The sequence below is a fragment of the Pyxicephalus adspersus genome, chromosome 8 (assembly GCF_032062135.1).
Source record: "Pyxicephalus adspersus chromosome 8, UCB_Pads_2.0, whole genome shotgun sequence".
Classification (NCBI taxonomy): Eukaryota; Metazoa; Chordata; class Amphibia; order Anura; family Pyxicephalidae; genus Pyxicephalus; species Pyxicephalus adspersus.
In genome coordinates this window covers 53,205,769-53,230,174 of record NC_092865.1, presented here as the reverse complement: position 1 = coordinate 53,230,174, position 24,406 = coordinate 53,205,769, and the positions used below count along the sequence as shown (strand labels likewise).

The following is a 24,406-nucleotide window of genomic DNA, read 5'->3' as shown; positions in this document are numbered from 1 at the left end:
ACCCTTTGACATTCAGCTGTGATTGCGGATATATTCAGCATTTCTAACTATGGAAAATTAAAGTTTGGCACAGAAAAGAGAGTATTGTGATGCTTTCAGATAACTTGCAAGATGACCAGAGTAAATTGCAAATATGGGTACATTTACAGCGTTAATCTCCAAGCCGGAGCTCTAAGCTTCTTAAGCAGCCACTCCAAACACTGCATTGATTGACCCAGCAAAAAGGCCTCATTCTGGCAAGTTCATATTTAGACCATTTTTGCCTACCCCAGTGACAAATGACAACCTCTTGTCTTCCCTTTGTTATCTTTTCCCCCCATTGACAGAGAGAATATGGAACCAGCTGTCAGCTATCCCCCCCAGCTCCTATGGCCTAGGAGGGAACCCTGCTTTATGTGGCTGAAGTACATGAATAACCCTCCAAATTATTTAGTTGAAATGTTTCTAGTGAAGGTTGTTAATGTAGCATTCAAAAATATTTTGGATAATTGTGTATTAAGCTCTGTGTTAACCTTCTAGGGAAGGCCCTTTTCTCTTCCAGCATGACTGTGCTCATGGGCGAGAGAGTAATGTGGCCCATAATTGTATAAAGAATATACCAAAGGAAGCTCCTGGAGGGCATTTACAAAATTTCATTTACTGAGATGTAAGGAATGGCAAGGATGGATAACGGTATATATTGCTGTCCTTTGAGGATGTTGGGCCAGAGCAATGATGTGCTGCCAACACTTAGCTTTCCACCATATCCATCCTAGTTTTGTACATTGGCCAAAGCAATGATGTGCTGCCAATGTACAAAATTAGGATAGGGTAGAAAGCTATATATATATATATATATATATATATATATATATTATATAAAAAACTACAGTGCTTTATGAGGTGCAATTTCCTGGGTCATGTTTGTTCAAAACGATCAAGGTCATTTTTGGATAGTAGTAAATTATGCCCATTCATTCTCTATGGGGGAAATGTGGATCTGCCCAACAATGAGGCACCAGTAACCATAGGGCCAATTAAGCTCCCATTTAAAACGAGTCCTAAAAGTCAGTTAGGGGTTTACATCTACAAGGAATCAAGATGGAATTACAGAAGCCAAAGAGGCAACTGCTGAAAAAGACCCATATTACCTTGACGTTGCCCCAGTACCCACTAGATGTCATTTTTCTACCTGGAGGTACATTTAAAAAAATCTTGGCACCTATCCTTTTTGAGAGTACGCAATGGAAGTACACAGCCTTAAGTGACCTGTTAAACCCAATGGCGGTACAGATTACACAGAGTTCACAGAATCACCATAGAAACATGACTGTGCAAGAGGATTTATTCCTTTATTTTGTCCCACAATTCAGTTTTATGCACAGGCCACAAAGTACAACCCAGATGAGCATCTATAGCCCAATAGCGAAAATATTCAACTGAAGCGTCTGCTAAAAGATTTGTATACATTCACCGTTGCTGTGCCGTATAAGAAAATGCTTTTTCAGACCCTACAGTACTGTGGAAGCTGTGCTGCTGACCTGCTTTTGCCGGCTGTTTGGGCAGCTAGCAAAAATCACTACACAGGTTAGGCGACATCCATTTTATATTCATATTCGGATACAGATATATATTAAAATCTAATTGTTATTTTTACCATTTGCTCCAAAAAAAATGGAGGCAAATAGAAGGTCAGATTACTCAACGGTACAGTGGCAATGAGGTTGCGGTATGGTTACAGCTTCCTCGTGCCAGTGAACTGCAACCTCGAGTGTAACAAGTAGCTATCACCCATGGCAGCCCATGCTAAATAACGAGGCAGCAGTGAACGGTACAGTACCACTCACTGTCAAATTTGAAGGAACTAGTTCTTAAGAACAAGCGCTGCGGAGCGATGAGTCGAGCTCTGCAGAAAGAGAGGCTTGGGCATGATTGTTAATGAATAAATATATGCACTGGAAACAGCCTTTTACAACTGCTGAGACAGGAATGGCAAACAATGCGAACTCACTGTTCCCAGCAAGTTAACAATTGTGCATTTAATAAGCAGATATGGCTGCCCCATATACATAATTACAACCTATATATAGAAACAAATTTACAGTAACACTAAACGCAGTTGATAAAATTTCCAATATGTGTACCTTAAAAACACAGATAAGATTCTAGTTTCCCTTTAAGGAAAGAGCAAAGAACAGTTGTCTTCTCCATCCATTAGCACTGCAGGGTATGATTAAGAGACGTCAGAAGCCTTGCAGGGACCTGTGAGCTATATGTAGGATTCAGCGTAAGGATCTTGTCATGTTAAGATCTAATAGCTTGCTCACCCATAGTGACCCCGGATGTTCTGATGGGAGCGGGTTTTCCTTGCAGTGAAATAACAGCTAAAGTTCAAAGCAGAGAGATGAGAAAAGAAAGGAGCATGAACTTACTTCCTCAAAACCGCAATCTCGTTCTCGATGCTGGTTTCCTTCCCTTCCAGGGCTTTTTTGGGGATACATTTTATTGCTACCAGCTTCTGTGTTTTCTTCTCCTCCGCAAGGACGACCTCAGAAAAAGCCCCTCTGTAATAATAAAATAAGGCCAGATGAAAACCTGACTATGAAAGTTAATAAAAAGACATCCACTTATCTTACAGTTTTTGGGTAATGGTAAGTTATGATCTTAAAGCTGCACCCCAGACAAACAGGTGCACCAATACACAAATTACACTTATATAAAATGAGTAACATAAGGGCAGAGGCTGTAAGAGGACATTCAGAATATGTGGATTTGAAAGGAGGGCTATTGAAGGACGTGGTGTTCAGTCACAAGCAGCTCTATACGGGCTAGATTAGGATTAAACCTGCAGCGCTGGGTTCCAGGTTCGAATTTCGGCCAAGACACAATCTACATGGAGTTTGCAGGTTCTCCCTGTGTTTGTGTGGGTTTCCTCCCACATCCCAAAACATGCTGTTAGATTAATTGGCTTTCCCCCAAATTGACCTTCGTCTGTGGTAAAGTCACATGACTATGGTAGGGACATTAGATTGTGAGCCCCTTTGAGGGACAGCTGATGACATGACTATGGACTTTGTACAACGCTGTGTAATATGTTGGTGCTATATAAATACTGTGAAATAATAATAATAATCCCCCACACCCTTTTGGCACTAGGTCAGGATCCTGGCTCTTCATTTATGAAATGCCTACTGAACTTTAGTAGGCACAAGAGGCTCTGGTACTCATCAAATGAATGATTGGGTGGGGTGTCATCGAGCTTTGATAGAAGCCAGGAACCCATTTTCCAGCTGTTCCTTAAGCCGGTCATAAACTAGTCATTGGGTTCATGACAAGGTAAATGATTGATACTGTCCTGTTTTTATTAGATGGCCACTTCTAATTTTTCAGCATCATCTGTTATCCTGATCTGCATCTGCAGCTTCCTGACATCCTATGTAAACAAAAACTCTAAAGTCAATATTTGCATATGTGATCAAGCCTGAACATAGCAACTGGCTGCTCAGGCTGAATTGAGGGAGGTAGGGGAGAACAGTACACATATGCCCCTTACCCCAAAGCACCATGTATTTTTTTTAAAAACAGAGGCAGGGATATTTTGGTCCTTGCTATACAACTTTACCAGGATTTTAGTTGGTTGATCTGCTATAGGGAGCCCTTGCACATATAGCATAGTGGTGAAGCTATATTTTCTCGGAGTGGTGAATTGTGTCGTGTTTAAGCTGGAAGACAGTGACTGTAGGAAAAGCTTTGCACGGATGAATGAAAACCTTTGCGGCTATAGCGACCTGTGACATATTGTAAAGAGGGTTAATGATCCAAGAGGAAGCCTTGCCAGTGGTGCCTTGAAGCCCTTGCTTAGATGAGTGATTTGGATTTGCTGTCACATTGGAATCAGAGCATTGTCTTTAAAGAATTATATTAACCTGTCATTTCCACCACAGATATTAAACACAAGGGATTCATACCTTACTTAAAAGTCCAGCCAAAATCTTTTATTTTCCTTTTTTGCAGCAGGGCAAAAATATTAGAACTGCCATCAGATTTTAAAGTCTATTTAGGGTGGCTGGCAGGCAGTTTATCCCCCGTGTAATTTCCTTTCTTAGCTAGCTAGTCCTAGTGGAAATTGCTTACCCAATCCTAGCTTACTCTAAGGGCAAGCATTTACCCTCTGAATTATTGAGGGGTAGCTAATGTTAAAGCAGGAGATTATGGGGCAGCTAACCTATCTGCCAGCCGTTCACATACACAAACACATATCCTTTCCATTTCCTTAGCATATAAATGTAAACACTGTGGTTTCTGCATTGACCTGCCCAATACTCGGCTTTCAACCCACACTTTTCCCCAAAACATGTAGCCTCAACAGATACTAGAAATATGTCAGAAGTCAGCAACTAGACCTTCAAATTTAACAACATTTCACCTCTCCTGTGTTGTACAGGATCCTAACTCCCAAAGACTATTAAACCTTGAATGGGTCCCTCTTTTTACTGCAAGTGTTTAGTATTCATTTTGATTATTGAATACTTTTTAAGAAAATTGCAGAACCGAGAAAAAAAAATCCTTATCACTTGTAGCAACCATTGCCCTCCTGTTAGCTAGACTTGTACCATTTAGCCCCTCCAAAAAACCTCTCTGTACCTTGCCTGACCACTGACACCATCCCCATTAATACATGTTCGAGCCCTGCATTGTATGTGATGATACCAAGACCTATCTAGTAGTGAATAGGATATTTTACCATTGCAGTGGGGGGAGAGGGACCAACTGCAAAAATTTTGCCTATTTTTTGCCTATTATCAATCTGTTAAATATGTAATTGAAAATGTTTTGGTAATTATACATTCAATGTATGAACAATGTGTGGGAAAAAAAAAGAAATGGAAATGGGGGGGGGGAGGGTCATGGTTCTTAATGATCATTGCTTAATGTGTTAATAAACCCACAAAGAGACAACTGCAACATTTCCACTCGGAGCAAAAATACAACAGTAATTTTAAAGCCCAACAGTGCTTGCAGAACTACTAGGTTATTGCAATATAAGATACAGAGCAGCCTAAGCAGTACACAACTGCTTTAAATGAGATTCCCACCACTGCAAAATACAAACTAGACAATAGGGCTTGGAAGCCGTTATACTAAAAGCAGATATGGAATGCTGATATTTTTGCCAAAAGGAAGTTGTGTAATTTTGGTAACTTTTCAAAATACTTTTTCCTTTGTTGGAACCAAGAAAAGCAGTAGCTAAAAAAGCTCAATAAAAATACTAATGGCCAAGGTTCAAAATATTGGGCCGGGCTGCAGGGAAGAGTAGCAAATCTGAGCCCAATTACTATACAACTACATTATATGTTATGTAGTTCCTGACCTTTAAAGTGACATTCCCAGCTATTCAGGTAGTAAGCTGGAAGAAAGCAATTTCCTGCAATCTAAGCAATGGAAGTTCAAAATCAAAAGGTCCAAAAAAAGATTTAACTATTTACTAGAGTAGGTACCTATTGTTTCCTGTTGATATCTGAATGTCAAATTTTGGCCAGCCATTGATAATATCCACATGCCACCGATATCGCCCCGTTGTTGATATTTGTCCATGTGTACCGCTACCACCTGATACCCTTCCCACAGGGAAAAGCTCTGGCTTTTTACAAGTTTTGACTGAAAAATACAACACAATTCTTTTCATAGCATAAACGTATTATTAACTCCCAGGATCTGTATCCAAAATGTAAATGTGATTGTACAAAGCAGGCCGAGATTAAACCAGTCAGGTCAAATTGGGAATGCTTTACTTTCAGTCCTATGTAGTAGTCCATAGTCCATATAGTAGTCAATGGGATAGAGAAGGCAAATCTTACCCCCAGTAACTGTGGCCATGCTTAACAAAGAAATAGCAGAACCTGACAGCAAAACTTCCAGTTTTGAGAAGCTGTTTTGATCACAAGAAGCTCCTGTGTCATGGTCTGTATCTGTCCGTCCGCAACCCCCTATTTAATGTATAGCACTGTGTAATACGTTGGCGCTATATAAATCCTAATAATCCTTTAATAATAAGGGAGATAATACGAGTTAAATTATCTATTCTGAACTGTGAAAAGAAATCCCAAAACATTCTGGTTAGAGCACCAATATTCATAAATTCTTCTCACAGGTTGTCATTTCCCAACCTGTCTTTCTGCTGAGCGCTGCCCTAGTCACTGAGCCTAGTGAGACTTTTTAGCAGATTCACTGAATCCCTTGGTCCCTTACTGGCCAGGAGGGCCCCAGAGGAGGCATCGGCCCGATAACCAGCCAGCAGGGGTAGTGGCTTCGTGATGTGTGCGTGTAAGCCCCATCGCTCCCTTGATGTCTCCACTGTGGCGCTCTCCTGGGCTTTCCCATTTCCCTGGCTGAGCAGCAGACATCTCTATAACAAGAGTAGGCAGCTCTGACTACTGATCCATATGCTCTGCAATAATAGCAGCTCTTATTTATAGATGTCTGTGAGGGAGAGGAACCCTACATGGAGTAAAAGCAAAGGTTTACAGCATGGGCCACACAGAATGACACAAGGGCAAGGGGAGATATGGATAATAGACGCAGTGTTCTTAATTTGAACATTAACAGGCAACATTCTTTTACATTCTTAAGAAAATAATAAAATTATACATAAAACTTTTATTTGTTATGTTATTTGCAAATTCCTGCTGTATACGGGGGCAGCCATGTTTGTTTAATACACAAGAATGGGTCTGCTTTCTGCTCTGATGAGCTGGATAATGTTTGTGCCCCATTACAATGTGCCAAAGTTGGCCGACTCATATGGGCGGCGTAGTAGTTGAAATCTTGACTATGTGCGTGTATTTTTTGGGTTCCTTGTCTCTCCTACTTCCCAGTAAAACATTCTGGAAGACTATTGGCTTCTCTTTAAAACAAGCTTTACACCATGTTTGGAACATTAGATTGTGAGCTTCTCCAAAGGACTTTGATTATAAACTCTAAAGCTCATCCCAATATGTTGGAGTTTAATAAATATAATAAATGAGTAAGAGTTGACCATCTTACTAAATTCAATGCATTCCCTGTGTGGCGGATAAATTAATAAAGCGGATAACCTATGACTTGAGGAGTTCTCTTATTTGTCTATTACCCAGGGCTGGGCAGTCCTTGCAACCATGCTGTTATTTGCCCCCTGGGTATTTAATTTCAAAAGCTCTGCGCCCTGTAGCAAAGAGGAGTTATTCAATGATTCAATGAGCATTTGCTGAAATACTCTTGTAAATAGTTACAGTTCTTTTGCCAAATGTTGCAACGGATCATGTGTCATCTACCATCCTTCAGAATGCTTTCTACTGGTTAGAATACCTGCCCACCTAAACATCTATCCCATTGCCATACCGTGTAATACTTGTACAGCAATACTGGTACCGTAACGCTGCATAGCAACAGTGCGTAATGGGAAACAGACTGATCTCCTTTCAGACACTTTCACACAGCAGATTGGGATGGTTTCTTGTGCTATCGCATAACCACAGGTGAGCAGAAATAAAGCAGAATCCCAGGGGTGTGAGCTTAATTTAAATCAAGCCACAACACATAAACCTATCGCCACGATACGGTATCCCGGCGGTACACACCTTGTTACTGTACTTAACAAAACAACAATTTGTTGCTTGACATCCACAAATATCTTTTCGACAACACATGGGTTCAACTTACGTAAGCTCTGAGTTCTAAGAACGTTCTAGTGACGCTGCCATCACTGAATGGGAACTCGCTCTGCTTAATAAGCATTACAGACAGAACCTTAATTACAGGGATATTTCCAGTAAATTTGCAGATCCAAGCCCCTCCGCTCCCTTTTATTGTTACTCTTCTAGATCCAAGTCCTGCTGCCCTACTGCCCCCCTCTGTTGTCCCTCTTCTACAGCCAAGTCCCACCATCCTCCATTGTCCCCATTCTAAAGGCAAATCCCTTGTCCCCATTGCCACCCTCCTCTGTTGTCCCCTTAGATCAAAGTGGGCAACAGTGGGCAGTTTCCTCATGGCAACAACAGGCCATGGCTGTGTAATATGTGTTGCCACAGCCAATTGTATTCTCCATTGCAAATATAAAAAGCAGTGGAAAAATAAGAAGATTATGACAGAGCCCTCACCCAGGAAATGTATCAAGGCCTTTCATGGCAGGATCACCAGGGATTATTTTACTTAAGATTGAAGATGTCTTCAACATTACAAACAGCTTATAATTTCCCTTAATGATCAAATTCCCCTCTGCATCCAGAAGCAGGCCTGAACCCCGTATGCTGTCCTATTACACATCCCCCTGGTCCAAGCCGATACACGGGAGGCAACATGGCCATCTGTCATAGTGGAGGCTTTGGACTCTGTGGGGTTAATATGCCCCCATTCCCTGTGCCTTGTTGTCCCTCTCCTGTAGCTGTTTATTTTTTGCTTTGCCTCTCTCTTCGGAGATCTGCTGGATTGGAGGGCTGACAAAGCCATCTGCCTCCATGGAAACAAGAGTAAGATTCTCATTTATTTTTAGGAAAAAGCATTGCAGTGATTCCAATGCATCTGAAGCCACCGCGCAGCAGCGATGGCCTGGAAGGCCCTAGTTACACATGCGTCACACAATCTGATGGTCTGCACTAATGAGCTCCTTAACCATGCCAGCACTGCGAGGAGAAGAGACACATTCCATGGGAGATGCCAAAAGGTGTTCACTACAAAGCCAAGGAAAAAATTACATAATAAAAGTCCACAGGTTACAAATATTACATCAGAACAAACAAATTGTTTAAGGCAGAGCTCCAGTCACAAATATAGACAGGATTAGCCCATTAAAAGGACAGCTTGTGCTGCACGCATCACTTACCCAACTTCAATCCTGGGCTGTTCCCATTTTATTGGCCACCAGAGGAGATTACATATTCTGGGTTGAATGTAGGTCAGCTTTATACATCCTGACATTCTGTAAACCCAGGCTGTCATGGACCTACCTCAAGCCTGTGACTTGTAGAAGCAGCACAGTAATGAGCTAATCTCTTTGCTTTTTCCTCAAATATGTTAAGTTCCTGGGCTTATTTCTTCTCTACCAGTCTGGGCTTTGCTGTAAAAAAGGACTGCAACAGGCTGATACCAAACCAAAATTCAGGTGATTCTAAGGATCATGGAAACTTTCCATATCAAAGTCTTTCATATCTTTGCAATCAACCTTGACTCAAACTTGTGTTCTTACTTTAAGCAGAAAGCACAATCATAAGAGCAGCTACATCAACGCAGTGTGGTCACCCTCAAACAGTCTGAAATGCAAATGTTCTGTGCACAAACTACAGACAGCCCTGAACACTCCCCTGCATCACTTCCTACCTACAAAATAAATAAAACAATTGGACGAGAATCGGTATTGGTGGAGCGGGGTGACTGTTGTATTAGTGGAAACAATACTGAAGCATACGGCTTGGTAACGGTTGCCTCATACAACTTAAGGCTACACTGACGTCACGCTGCGCCTCCCTTGTTTTTCCGTCTCTAGTACAGTTAGTGAATTTAGTGCAAAATAAAGGCGAAAAATTGTCATTCAGAAGAATTTATAATTAATAAAACATAAAAATTGCAAATAATGTCCAAATTTTTCTGCAGACCACCAAAATTTTCTCACGGACCACCGTTGGTGACTGAATGAATTTCAGCTGCTTAAGAAAAATGGGGAGATCACTTTACGTGGCCTCACATTCTCTCTGTAGGGACACCTATAATGATTGTTGATTATTGAAGGGGAACTATTTGTATTATCAGGACTTCAACATATAGTAGAGATGTCACCTGGCTGCTATAAAAACTGGACTTCTTCCAAATGTTATTTTTAGGAACACGACCATATGTCAGTATTTTTCCCCAGAAATTATTGTAACCAGCACATAATGTGATGCCATGTAAATATTTTTGGCACTTTGGGATGAATAGAGAATATTGGCATTTGTCTATGCCAATTATAAAACTAGAGGACATTTTTGGTAGATTAGATGTTAAAATTAATGTTTTCATAAAATCAATTAAAAGCCAGAACATCCGTGAGTGTTATTCAATCAGTATATGAACGTTTTTTGTGTATATTTTTATAGCTGGGAGCATTCCCCAAAAACTACCAGGGAGGACTCCCATTGGGTAGAAGCCATGAGGAAGTGCTCCTGGCTGAACGTTAGGTCTGCTGGTCAAAGGGGCAATAACCAGGTAACTGATCAATACCAAATAGATATTGATAGTTTACACAACCAGTGCACTTTTGATTAGTGTGTGGCCACCTTTGTAGTCCAAAGGGTCATTGAAGAATCAATTGGCTGATGCAAAGGACTTTTCATCAGGAATACCTGGGGTACCCTGGTGGACAACTGATGATTTTTCACACGACCTAATGTATATTAATATGATGATACAGTGGTAAATTCAGTTTGTGAAGGGATCAGATCCTGGATTTTAGCAGTTTTACTACTATAGGTAAAGCCAGCTGATATGTTACAGAATTATTGCACTTGATAGCTTTGTTTGGACAAATATTCTTAATGGTAAAGTCTTCTTAAACCCAAATCAATAAACTAGAATCTTTTATAACCCGTTATAATACTAGGTATTCTTTTTTTTAAATTATGTTTAATATTTTTACATTCGCAATAAAATACCATACAGCTCTGAAACCTGCTGTTATAGGGAAACAAAACCAGGGTACTGTCTCACACTTGTTGTGTGTTCCCCTGGCAGAGACTACAAGTGGCGTTGCGGACATCTATTGCACATACACGGTCCATTCTACGACTAAGATATTACTGGGCAGTGGGGAGAAGGCGAGATATTGAACCAAACTCTAAATTTTTACATGTCGTCTGTGGCAGTTTTTCAGGGCCATCGAGTCCACTGTTGTCACTATCAGGAAACCCGTCCGAGAAATGCCACAATGCAGGAATTGGATGCAGTTGGCTGCAGGAGATCAGTAGAACCGAGATGCACACATAGTCGGCATTTTAGGGAACTAAATGTGACCCGGTTTGGGTTTAGATGTGCTATATGATTAGCTGTGAAATAAAAAGGGGGCAGGTCATAAGTTTCAGTGAACACCAGGGTTAACATGGTAAATGAGGGGGTGTGGAGTGAAAAGAATTAATTATTGCAATGTGCTGAGGAATTTTCTTCCTTGGTACCTGGCTGTTATAAGCCCGGTTTGAAAGCGGTTGCTAGGAAACGCCAGCGTTTTTGCAGACACTGAGGGCTCATTGGATGATGGGCGACCTGCAGAGGAGCAGGATCATGGGGTTGGGGGAAGAGAAAAAAAATTATAAATAAAACAAAGCCAGATTTATCAGAGATGTTCAAATACTCTGCAGAAAGGAGATACTACTGGAAATATGGTGTGCATGTACTGCCATAACTAATTTGTATTGGATAGAGAAGGGTTAGAAACCCTGAACAGTTTTTATTGATCTGTGCCCCAGCTGTGTAAATTCACCTTCTGCATTTCCCCTGGTGATCAGAAAGTGAAAGGAATCCAATATGTTGTCACCAAAACAGAAGTAAGGAAATCCTACGATGGGGGCAGCTGTTCCATTGACATTTAGGAGGGAAGTTCCACACCTGGCACAGTGAAAGAGATTTCTATTTTTCTTACATCAAGGATTTTGGGGAGATTCCTCAGTAAGTTGCTTTAATGTATACATATTTAGTTGTATGATGGAGCCACAAAACATTCAACTGTGCCTTTCCACTATCTGCCCTCATCGCAGCAAACTAAACCACACTCAATCTACTTCCAGTCACACGTGTCAACGAATAAATGGGCCAGAGATAATCTTATCACAAGGGTGGAAAAGGGACCCAAATTAGATATTTTTTGCCCTTTTACCATTTTTATATAAACATACACTGCTCAGCGAGAAACGCAAAGCATGGATAATTCACAGTGGCCACGTTAAGAGGTGGATTTTTTAGGAGGTGATGTGATGGAAGAAGCAATGACGGACAAGTGTAAAGTTATGTACACGTCAAATAATAGCACAGCTCAACAAAAAAATGTTTCACGTGCCAAGGATTTTTTAATATATTTACTGTATTTCAGGTCTGCTGAATCCAAAAATGACATCAGTTTCATTGAATTGGCTCTAGTTCTTGTGATAAAGGAATCGGAATAGACTATTTTACCAACAAGAAATGTTAACACAACATATTATCATCATCAATTTTTATTTACACAGATGTTTTGCATTTTACATAATAAATGTAGCATTATTTTCATGTAACCTTCATTTGCCTTCTTTTTTTCATACATTTTCTTTTTTTTTTTTTTATACAGAAATGTGAATTCTTCAAGAAGTTGTTTAAATGACCCAAATGTATTTTGATACATTTGTGGTGAATATTCTCAGTAAAAACAGGGAAGAAACATTACAGAATTTGTGAAACAAGCATATCTTGCATGTTTTGGTATTAAACTGGGGGACCAAGATAAGTATTGGGCTCCCCATATGGTGTGCAAAACTTGTGCAGAGTGTCTACGTCAGTGGAAAAATGGAAAACTGAAAAGTTTGAAATTTGGTGTACGTATGGTATAGCGAGAGCCCAAAAATCCTTATAATGATCGTTATTTTTATGCTGTGAATGTAAAAGGTTTCAATCGTTACAAGAAAAATAGGTGGGAGTACCCCAATTTGGAATCAACTAGACGACCTGTGCTGCATGGTGCTGATATTCCCATACCAGTGTTCAGTACACTCCCTGATATTCCTGTATCAGACATGGAAGATATACAGGGTTTGGAGTGTAATCAAGGGGTTAGCAGTGGAAGTGAATATGAAGGAAATGTTCCATCAAACCAGCAGTTCTCCCAAGAAGAGCTCAATGATTTAATAAGTGACCCAAGTCTGTCAAAACAAAATTCTGAACTTTTAGCACCCAGGCTAAGGGAAAATAACTGTCTAAGACCGGAAGTTAAAATAACGGTTTATGGGACAAGAGGGGTGACACTCCTACCATATTTCAGTGAAGATGGAGACTTTGTGCACTGTTGTAACATCCCTGGACTACTAGCCCATATGGGGTACCAGAATACTGAGCAGAAGACTGGTGGCTTTTCATAGACAGTGCCACTCGAAGTTTGAAATCTGTTTTACTGCATAATGGCAACAGCTTTGCATCAATTCCAATTGGTCACTCAACAAAACTTAAAAGAATAATATGAAAATATCCAAATGGGCTTACAAAAGCTTTGCTTTGCTGAACACCAATGGTCCATATGTGTTGATTTAAAAATGGTGAACCTATTTGGACAGCAAAGTGGATACACAAAGTACCCGTGTTTCATCTGCTTGTGGGAAAGTAGACCAAAGCAGGATCACTGGAAAAAGGTGACATGGCCTCCAAGGGAGAACATGAAAAAAGCGGCAGCGAACATCATTAACAAGCCAATGGTTGACAAAGAAAAAAAAAATTCTTCCTCCACTAAACAAAGTTGGGATTAATTAAGCAATTTGTTAGAGCTCGGAACAAGGACGATGACTTCGTTCAAATACATTTGTAGATTCTTCCCTGGGTTGAGTACTGAAAAATTAAAAGCCGGAATCTTTGATGGACCCCAGATTCGGAAACTGATAAATGATTTAATTTTCACAAGTTACATGACCAATACTGAAGCTTCTGGCTGGCACAGCTATGTCATGGTTGTCAAGAACTTCTTGGGTAACCATGAAGCACAAAGGTATGAAAAACTGGTACAAAACTTGCTCTTAAACTTTAAATATTGGGGTGCTACCATGAGTATAATGGTACACTCTATAGCGACTTGCAAACATTTCCAGAAAACCTTGGTGATTTCAGTGATGAACAAGGGGAGAGGTTCTACCAAGATATAAAGGTGATGGAAGAAAGGTATCAGGGCAGATAGGATAGATACATGATGGCAGACTACTGCCTGAGCCTTCAACGTGATTGTCCTGATCATCAGCATAAAAGGAAAACATACAGAAGTTTTCAATGACTTCTTTGTGATTAGTTCTGTAAATAAACTGAATATAGAATATATTGACATTAAGTATGTCAAAATGTAATTTTGTATACATAGGCATATAAAGTTTAATATTGCTTAATTTTCATGTTTCATTAGTTTTCTATGAAATATTATTGAGGTCAATATTTCAAAAATTAGAGCCAATCTAGCAAAACAAATGCCATATTTGGAATCTGTGAATCACACAACTTAAAATGACTTTAATCTATTTGGCATGTTTGTTGATCAGTGTAGTGGATAGAGATGAACATGGGAAAATCTGGCATGTGCACAGCGGTCCCCCAAAACTGTTCAATCCACCGCGATGGACCGATAATGACCAATAAGGAATTACCAATGTGTTTTTCTATGGTAGAAAGCCTAGTAGGATGCTCACTCACTCATCTCCCCTCTTCCCTTCTTCATTGAGCGGAATGGCACTGCGTGTACAGTGCTCACTCATTCATCTGTCAGTGCAGAGCTCTGTGCATTATATATCTCATTCATCTGTCAGTGCAGAGCTCTGTGCATTATATATCTCATTCATCTGTCAGTGCAAACTAATAAGAGCATGTGTAGAAGGCTTAAGGATTTTAATAGAAAGCAACTTTGCCAAGAGTAAAAAAGTGAGGGCTTAAAGTGAAGCTAAACCTGCTGCTGGCACTCAGGGCTTGCCATCATGTGCAGATTTACCTTCCAAACCAGCAGATAGTACAGCACCTGTCATACTTTTGCCCCTCCGCCAATATCTGTGCTGCATATATGGTTGACACCATTGTGAGTGTTGCATCTTTAACCTAGTCTATGATGTACGTGGGTTCTTGAAAAGCTGACAAAGATAATCAGAAAGTAGTTATAAAGAAACTAAAAGTCTTACAATTCTGGGAAGAAATGTGTATTTTGGTTGTACAGGAAGAGTGTAGAATTTTTCTGTTTAGGCAAACTAAAGACAAAACAGGAAGTGTAAGCATAGCCAACTCTCCTGTCCTAACAGTTGTCAGTTAATATTAAGGGGAAAACCAGAGACAAACACCAAGCCCTATTACTCAGAAAATGGAGATTGATAAGTTTATCTGCGTTGTGGAGGGGAAGCGCACAGAAACTGCAGAGCTGCAATGAAAAAGTAATTTTAGTTATATGGGTGGTATGGCAATTAGCAGGGTGGATCTGCAGCACTAGAGCCATGGATTCGGTTATCAACAGTAACCGTCAGCCTTGAAAGCTCTTATATACCAAAATGAAGCTCCATGTTCCTCCACAGAATAGTTTGATATGTTGTATGGAACCCAACTCTGGTATGGCTGTGGCTCTGTAAGACAAAACTGCAAACTTCTCCTAGTACCCAACTGCCTGGTTTTGAATCTTGATGACTCAGCCTACCTCTCCTGCTACCCTGCCCAATTTAATAAACAATTGATGCAGACCCTAAATTATTGATGGTCACTGGTTTAAACAAAATACCCATCATCATCATCTCTTCACACTCTTGTGCTGCTGCTAAGCACAATAATTGGTGTATTGTCCCTCTCCTATGGATAAGGTATGTATATGGCCAAAAGGAAGATGTCACAGAGACTGGACTGTACTGGTCCATCATATCTGCAGTACTAATGTTGGTGGTCTAAAGAGTGTGGAAGTATAGCTAGAACTTTACCAACAGGGGACACCAATAGTAATATATGCTATTCAAAGAAAGCACACAAGGTATTATATTATTAAACATGAAGGTAAATACATACCAAGCACTCTACATCAAAGATGAAAAAAAAACACCTTTCACTTTTGTTTACGTGAACGAGCCTGCCTTTTATCTTATATTTAAAATGCAATATAACAGTCACTACTACAGCCTGGTTTTAGCCCTAGTGCACATGGGTCAATTTTTACTTTGGTCCGATCACCAATCTAATAAAATAATGGGATTGCCCAGTAAATGAACTGCAGCAGGTTAATGTGTGAACAGCTGACTGATCATAAGACATTGTGATTTGGCCTTTATTTACGTGATTTAGACTTTATTTTGAGTGATTGACCTGTTACTTACTTTGTATGGATATTAAGTTGTGTGTGTAAATGATGAAGCAAATCCAGTTGGGAGTGCCAAGTTGTTGACGCATCCTGTGCATGGTTGTGTGGTTCACTTACAATGATCTGAAGAACAAATTGTATGTGTGTGTAGTGTTTTGAGATTTACAAGTGAATTGCCAATTAGTAAATCAATCAGGCCAGTGTGTTGGCTAGAAATTGGCAGTGGATTTGTGTGTATTAGGACTCAGAGGTGCAATCCCCAAGGCTTAAATTCTCATTCTGGCTTCACTACTTAGCAAGCCACTGCCCTGGAGTAAACAGGCAGTAGAAAGTGAATTTCCACTTCGTATGTTCCTAAGTATTTAAAGCTTCCAACTTTATGGACTAGTCAACAATGACTGCTCAACACCATCCTACAGATTCTCATATTCAACCCCTGGGAAAGCATTTATATTATGTGGGATAATCTTGACAGTTGTGCTATAACCCAACTCATGTTGGAGTTGGGGGAATAAGCTGGTTAGCCCCCCCCCCCCTCCCCCAACACACACACACCATGGCAAGGTCTACTTGGAATACCTTTGCCTGATCTCTATTGAATGAACACCTTATTGGTGGTTGGGTCCGCCAACAGCCAAATCATCTATGGAATGTTACTTTCTTCTCCACAGCATTCATAAATATGGAAGTGACAGGTAAACATTACAAGAAAATGTACTAGCCAATCATTTTTGCTTTACAGTGCGCCTTCATAATCGCCCGACGCTTCTAGCACCACATATTATTGCAGGAATTTATGCAGACAGATCCATCTATAAATAGTATGCTTTTCTCTGGTAAGACGTTTCCTCCTGTGCTCCCAGCCTATCGACTACACCTTGGGCTTGTCATGTGTGCCTGAGATAACGGAACAGCTGTCAGGCGTCGTCTCAGCGCTGAAGTTGTGAAATATAGCAGATGACCCTCGCTTTTTCCTCCCTTTGCCAGGTGACGCCACCTCTAAAGCAATACCATGGGCACGAGTGTGTCATCAGGTTCTAAATACTTTTATATCAGGCTCATGTAGAACACTGCTCCACTATTTTTATAAGCCACAATAAAATAAAGCAGGTGGCAGAGCTCTACACCAAGCTATAAACATTTTAAAGATAAGGTGGATGTATTGTTACAAGAAGATTCTTCTGCCCATGCACCCTCAGAAAGTAGGGGTAAGTAAACAGATTTGCCCCAACCCCAAAATTCTTATTACTTCACAACCCCACAACTCCATTTAGCCACCAGAAGCAAGGAGACAAATGCTATTTTTGAGTATGGAGGAACATGAAACTCATCCCATGTGACCGGGCTGATGCTTGATGATTAGCCCGGTGCTGTCACAAGGGGATGAGGGGAGCCTATAGGCCTGTGTAAGCCTCAACTGGACACAGGATGGGCATTATTCAGCAGCTGGATGGAGAATGAGGAGAGTGAAGAACAGAGGTCATATGACCCAATGCCATGATATTTAGTCACCTGATCAAAAGCAGAGAACCAATTTTTTATTTTGCCAAAGGATTTGACTATTAATGCTTATGTAAATGCCACGGGGAAAGAGAAAATATAAAATGTTTGGCTGACGTCTCGATATAATAATGTAGGTGGATGGGAGTGAGGAGGATAGGACTGGTTGGGCCAACAGAAAGGGCCCCAGGAGGGACACACCCGTCATACACAGAGCAGGAAGGTGGCAGGGTACAGGCACAGGTTACATAATATCAGTCTTTGGCAATACCACCATAGGACAGCGGGGGTAAGGGCATTACAAAGTTAAGTGCAATATTTTGGCAAATAAAATTCCCGTACATGTATTTAATATTTAGATTTTAAGTTTTATAGGCATTTTCTTCTTCTGTCTCCCATCACTACAGAATGTAGAACCCAACATAAGGAGTCCTTATGGCACAAGCCACTGGAAAGTTAAGCAAAGAACATTAGTCATTTTGTTATTTTTTAGTCTAACATGGACATGACAACATTGGATTGTCAGAACCAGAATCAAACCCAGGACTTTTTTTTAATTCGCAGTTAAGGTAAAAGGAAAAAGGCAACGTGTTTCAGGGCCTTAGAAGTCCCCTTAGGACTAAAACACAAGATTTATATAAGATTAATTTTTGCTAAATCAAATTAGTAAATAAGTGAAAAGTTATTATTAGCCCATAAAATCTATTCAAAATTTGTTGTTGTAAATCTGGTCCATCTCACAGGGAAACCAAGAATTGGAAATGGCCTTTTTACCTTTTTAGGGGAAAGCAAATTTTGTATCGTAAAATCTGGAAATTTTTTTTTGGAAGGCAGGACAAAAGTATGTGGTAATGGGGTTACCAAGAAGAATAAAACCTGCAGAGAAACCACTGAAATCATCCAAGTTTCATTCCACCAGTGGAATAGCGGAGTCAGATGAGGCCACATGCAAACTTTTTTTCCTCCTCCTTCGCAGGCAGATTTTGCTTGCCGTGCCACATGCTTGGTGCCAACAACGGGAAATACTTTAAAAATACACTGAGAAAGTGATTTAAAATATTTATACGTTGCCTGGGATTCAGCTTGCCAAAAATGTGGCACGAACACGCGGTGCACCCTATGAATAAATAGATCGCTTAACACCTCATTAAGGCTTCCCACCCAAACACACGTTCCGGGAGCACATTGTATGCCGGAGGAGGCAGCCGCTGCACGTCTCGCAGTAGCATCTGCATGATGAGCTTAAAACTAAACAGCATTTTGCTGCCGGCAAAAAGCTGGAGATTGGCTAAAAGGGGCACTCCATTTTTTTAATGGCAAGCAATAACAAAACTTGACTGGGTTGCAGCCTCCTCTAGATCACTGAGCAGCAAAATGATGTGAACAAAGAGCTTGCATTGATAGGCTCATTATTAATAAACAGGATTTATATAGCGCCAACATATTACGCAGTGCTGTACATTAATTAGGGGTTGCAAACGACAGACAGATACAGACAATGACACAGGAAATTAGAGCATTTCTTCTCTTTATCAGTTCCAGTCACAGGGTTGGGAGAGTAAAATGGCAAAGAACTCAAGATCCATGACAAGCAGGCGAAGATCTCAAAATATATTGACAAAAATACAAATTGATTGAAAGGTAAAAAAAAATATGTATCTCATGTAATTTATTTGGGTAATAATTATCTGAACCCATTCATTGGGTCAGCACTGGGACCTACTTTGTAACATGAGACTGGCATTGTTTCATCTGTAGAGGATCTCTCTCCCTTTAACCTGCAGTTTGTCTTATTTGCGGCTGATAATCCGGTGCAGGAACCGCTGTCATTGTAGCGCATTTCTCAGAAAAATGATGATAGATGACAGCCTGGAAACCCTGGCTTATTTATATAGTGAGCGGTAAATGCCACAGGCCTCCCGGACTCCACGCTGTCATTACAGTGGGAGGTCACGCTTTCTCAGGAAAGCTTTTGTTTTCATTGAATCTGTGTCGGTGACATGGTCATTATTCAGAAGTCTGACATTCATGCTATTGCTGGCACAAACGTATTTGTTTCTACACAGGTAAAACATAGTTACAGTGCTTTTTAACTTGTTATGCTCAATGGCCTACAACATATAATACATTTAAAGAGTACCTGTACTAAGACATTAAACCTTCTGGCATTTTTTGGTGCTTTAAAAGCACAGCTGTGCAAGGTTGGGTACACATGTTCAATAAATGTTGTTGGAAAGGATCAACAATCTATGCTTATTTGCTGGCAGGGATAGGATTCTCTGCTTAGACCATAACTGTAAAACTTTGCATGTTTTTTGTGTTTACATGAAATATGTGCTCCCAATGAGTTTTAATCTGCAAAATACAATTTTACAGTTGTCACCATACTGGGAATAGAGGGGAAATTCTTTCTGTCATTGACAGCCATCTAATGCCTGGTCTCCAATGGCAATTTCTGTCAGCGTTGTACGTGAGAAATAAGGTAAAAAGGGAGGAGTTTGTCTAAACCCGGCAGCTGGTGCACACAGATATTTGGCCCTATGTAGTCTGTTTTTAGAAGAGCTGTGCAGCATCGGACTATACCAGCAGTCTCACTTCTTCTTTTCTCAGGCGACAAAAGGAAGTGTTGGGTGTGTGGCCATAGAAAACAAAATGCAATATTAGCTTTAGGCTGCCAATAAAAAAGCAAACTTTTACACAAGGGGGACAGGGGACATTATGTGCTTTGCAGCATAAACTGGCCTGAAGCTAGGGCGATACAATACCACTGAGAGATTCATCAACCACATCCACCAAAACCTCCCTTCTGGGTGCACTGGTGGTTTGAGAAGAAGGTAACATACCCATTTTCCACCACAAGATGTCCTCCATCTTCTGGTTTAAGGACAGCCAGAAAAACTTCACCCACCCAGGATGTCGTGGACCCACCCCCAACCTGAGATTGGACAGTGAAGAAGCAGAACCTTAATAAGCTCATCTGTCACTCTGCTACTTCCTCCTATCACAACGTTACCTGACAATACATGATCAGAAAAGCTGTTGCTTCTCTCCCTGCCAGTGTGAATTTGATTTATAGGACTGCAAGAAACAGATAGCAAATTAAAAACAGGTATTTATACTGTTTCCATTTAAAAATGGTACAAATAACTTAAAACTAACAGCAGAAATAAGCCGTTCTGCGTTTATTTTATTCAGGTTACTGAAGTTGTCTGCCTTAGCCATGATTTTCAGTTACTGTACATACTGCATACAGGCAGAATGTAAACAAAGCAATGTTTACACTGACTTGAATGCAAATAACAATGGCTCCAAAAGCTGAAGAAAAGGAGGAGGTAAGAGGCTACTTTTGCAATGCTGCTTGGCGCCCTTTGATACATTACAGAAGCTCATCTATGCAGTTATCCTTCAACTGTATTCCAAGAGGAAGTCTGGGATATTAATACCAACACAAACAGATCCACCCTGAAGCAGACTCCATACACCACACCAAGTACAACTTCATTAAAGCATGCTGATTCGGTAAGAGCGGGAGACAACAGAACAGCATGCATCCATTAATCTTGACATGTTTGTAAAGACACCGGATAATCTTATATCCAGGACATGAGCAATTTCTATAGATCACGCGAGGCAGTAAACATAGGGACGTAATTTGACAGAAGATAAATTGCTGCCTCATTATCTCTGCCCGATGCCCATTTATACCGTTCTTAAATAGATGATGAAAATAGAATTGTGTTATCCATTAATGGCCAAATCCAGATAATTGGAATTTAAGTCACGGGTGGATATAGCTGGGTTAAACCACATGCTGACTTCAAATAATTCTTGGGTGGGCTGATGGCATTAAAGGGACCTGGTCTCATTGCACATTTACAGCAAAGCGACAGGGTCACTTTAAAATCCATTACATTAACAGGGCTCTCTTACTATTACATCCTCCATCACTGCTGCTATAATATACCAGGTGCTTCCAAGTATGGGGGAGCATGTGATAAAGTGTTCAGATCTACCAGCCAATCACTAGGTCTGAATAAGTCATATGATGGAAGGAGATGACATCACTGGCCCATGCACGCTCAAACATTGGGATTTTGAAGTGGCTACAAAGTCACTACCAGGGATAATACAAGTGGGTTTTAAAAGAGATCCTGTCATTGTTTCACTAAATGAGAAAGGAGACATGGCCGTTTAAACTTGATAAAAGGTTTAGCTCGGTCACATGGAACAATGAGGAGCAAATTCAGGCTCATTCATACCTGTAAGTATTGGGGGTTTCTCTCTGTGAAATAAACCACAGTATCCACTTTGTTAAAAAGCAAATTCTGTTCTTCCAAAAGAGTGGAGTTTTTCTTTCCCAAGTGCAAATAGTGAAATAATCGTCAGGTACGTATTAAAAACGTAAGATACATCTTAAGCAAGTCATAAAACCGCAAGCCACAAAGCAGCTGCTGTTGAAGAGGTTTTATATCTAAGGAGAACTTTTATGTCTTATGTAGACAGAGATAAAAAGCTTTAATGAGGGTAATAAAAGTATTATCCACACACATCCTAAAGTTAAATAGAATCTGGAAAGTCTCTTGTGTTTGGAGGCCTCCCCGCAGCGCTGAGAGAAAGAGAATCCTGCGTAATATAAATGTCTGAAACAGTCATTGGGGTAACTACCAAGGTGAGGGGCCCAGAACTATTTTAAGCCCCAGCACTCCCATACACACAACTCCAATGTGAACCTATCACAATGTAAAGTACCTATGGTCTGCATTCTTCATGGGAGAAGAAACAAAAACAAAAAAAAACTATATATATAATTCATGTTATAAAAAAAAAAATGCTGCACATTAGGACAATGCCCTTCATGTCACTGATGCTGTGATCTTTGCGGGGAATAATATTAGTGTTTAGCCACTGAAAACCAGAGCTCTGCTGGGGAAACGTTTTTATCCTTTTATTTCTTGAAATTTTCTTTCTGATCAGCTGTGTACTACACAGGGCCACCTATTCTAGGAAATGTCAATTCAACCATTGCAAATGCTCGGTAAAAATAAATTGTAGGATATTAAAATAATTATTTGCATTTAACTTTGCAAATGTTACTGGGTCTTTTGCATACTTTAATTTGTAGATCACTCTGCCATGAAGTTGCCTGGGTCAGTGATCAGACTAAACTGGGCTATAGACCAAAGTGTATATCTGTTAAAACAATGGCACTAGAATTGAATGGTGACATTTACTGCTTGTACATTCAGCAATCTCAGTGATGAGCTAACTACAGTGTTCTCCCCAGCCCCTTTTAGCTGGGCACACCCCCCGGCACTTTCCAGTAACCACCCGGCTGTTTTTGGGTGGTTACTGAAGAGTTGAGTCACAATATAGGGGCTGCCACCCGCTTACAATTTCTTCCCACCCAGCTTAAAAAAAAAATGTCTGGATTTTACACTAACTGCATCAAACTAAGTAAATAAATGTATTTAAATTAATTAAAATCCAATTCACAACACTGTTGGTGCAGAGATGAAAATTGAGTCTAGAGGTCCCCTATGTCTTAAAGTAAGTACACACTGGAATGTTGGCAGAAATCTAGCAGGTGTACACCAATCCCTGCCAAATTAATGAATAACAGAGCAAGGGCCACCACTGTACTTTACTATAGTGGGGTGCCACTCGCTCGACTTCCTCCCTCTAGGTTGATCTAGCATTCATGGAATGAAAATGAAAGATTGTGTGTGGGGCTAGAGCAGTAAGGAGGTGGGGGGGGGGGGGATATTCGTAAAATGAGAGGGTTGCTCCTATTGGGGATCTGTATAGGCATAACTTACCAAAGCCTAGTAAGCAAGAAGGATACTTAAGGAGTGGGCCAGATAGGACACTTTTTAAGGAGAGAGCCAAAAATTCCTGATGTTCGTTAGATGTCATGAACTGCGACCAGTAATACCATGTATTGGCCATCTTCCTGCCAGTGCCTCGAATGGAGGATGTAAGGTCTTCCATGTGGTGAATCTCACGGACTCTGCAAAGCCATGAACAAATTGTAGGTGGATAACAGAGTTTTTATATGCCTTCTATGAGAATGCTTGTGCTGTAAAGGAAAAAGGGCCGGGTCATCTGGGATATCTTGGTCCGACATTTGCTGATCTATGAACTGAACAATAACCCAAAAATTCCTCAGGAGGGGGCAATTCTAAAATATATCTAGGAACGAGACTTTTTCTGTCTGACACCCCCAGCAGCGATCTGATACAGCTGGGAAAATGTGGTGTAACTTCTCTGGGGTGCAGTACCGTGAGACCACCTTGAAACAAATTTCTTCTAGCAATGGACGCCTTATGGGTCCAGTACAGGATATGGCCCTTTTGTTCCATAGATAGCGATAGACCCAGGTCAATGTCCCATGACCCAAGAATGTAGGTGTGTAGTCAGAAGTGTCGATTTTTTTTTTTTTTTTTAAGTAATAGAAAGAACTTGTAGAGACCCCTTATATAGATTTTTATCCAACTAAGATTTAAACACAAATTCGGGTTTAATCCTTCCAAAATATTTCTGACAGACAGGGCTCTCCTAATGGATTCCCTATAAACACTCCAAAGCTGGGAGACAACAGTAGGTGATTTAGGTGATTGCACAGCAACTTATTTCGGAAATCTGGAGGTCTCTTAGCTCTGATTTTAGGGTTCCGGAGTGAGGCTCAGATGAAGTGAAAAATAAAATCTTCACATTTGAGCCTGCACAATGCCAAGTGACATATGTTTGTGTTTTTGCATCTGGTTAGCAATGTCTGGCTCTCTATCAATGAAGGTTGTGCCTGGCCTCCCATTACTGCACTCATGCATACAAGGCCTTAACCACCAGCACACAGCTCTAGACTATAAGCAGAAACCAAACCCCGTCTAT

General features: G+C 40.5%; 1 protein-coding gene across 3 annotated transcripts in view; it reads right to left on the bottom strand.

Moving 5' to 3' along the window:
* The window catches only part of CAMK1 (calcium/calmodulin dependent protein kinase I), a 77,408-nt gene that overhangs the window by 22,301 nt on the left and 30,701 nt on the right, over nt 1-24,406 (bottom strand). For all 3 annotated transcript variants that reach the window (XM_072420675.1, XM_072420677.1, XM_072420676.1), the window contains one exon: nt 2,412-2,543. In XM_072420675.1, coding sequence (XP_072276776.1) covers nt 2,412-2,543 — 132 coding nt within the window. The remainder of the gene's footprint in view (nt 1-2,411; nt 2,544-24,406) is intronic.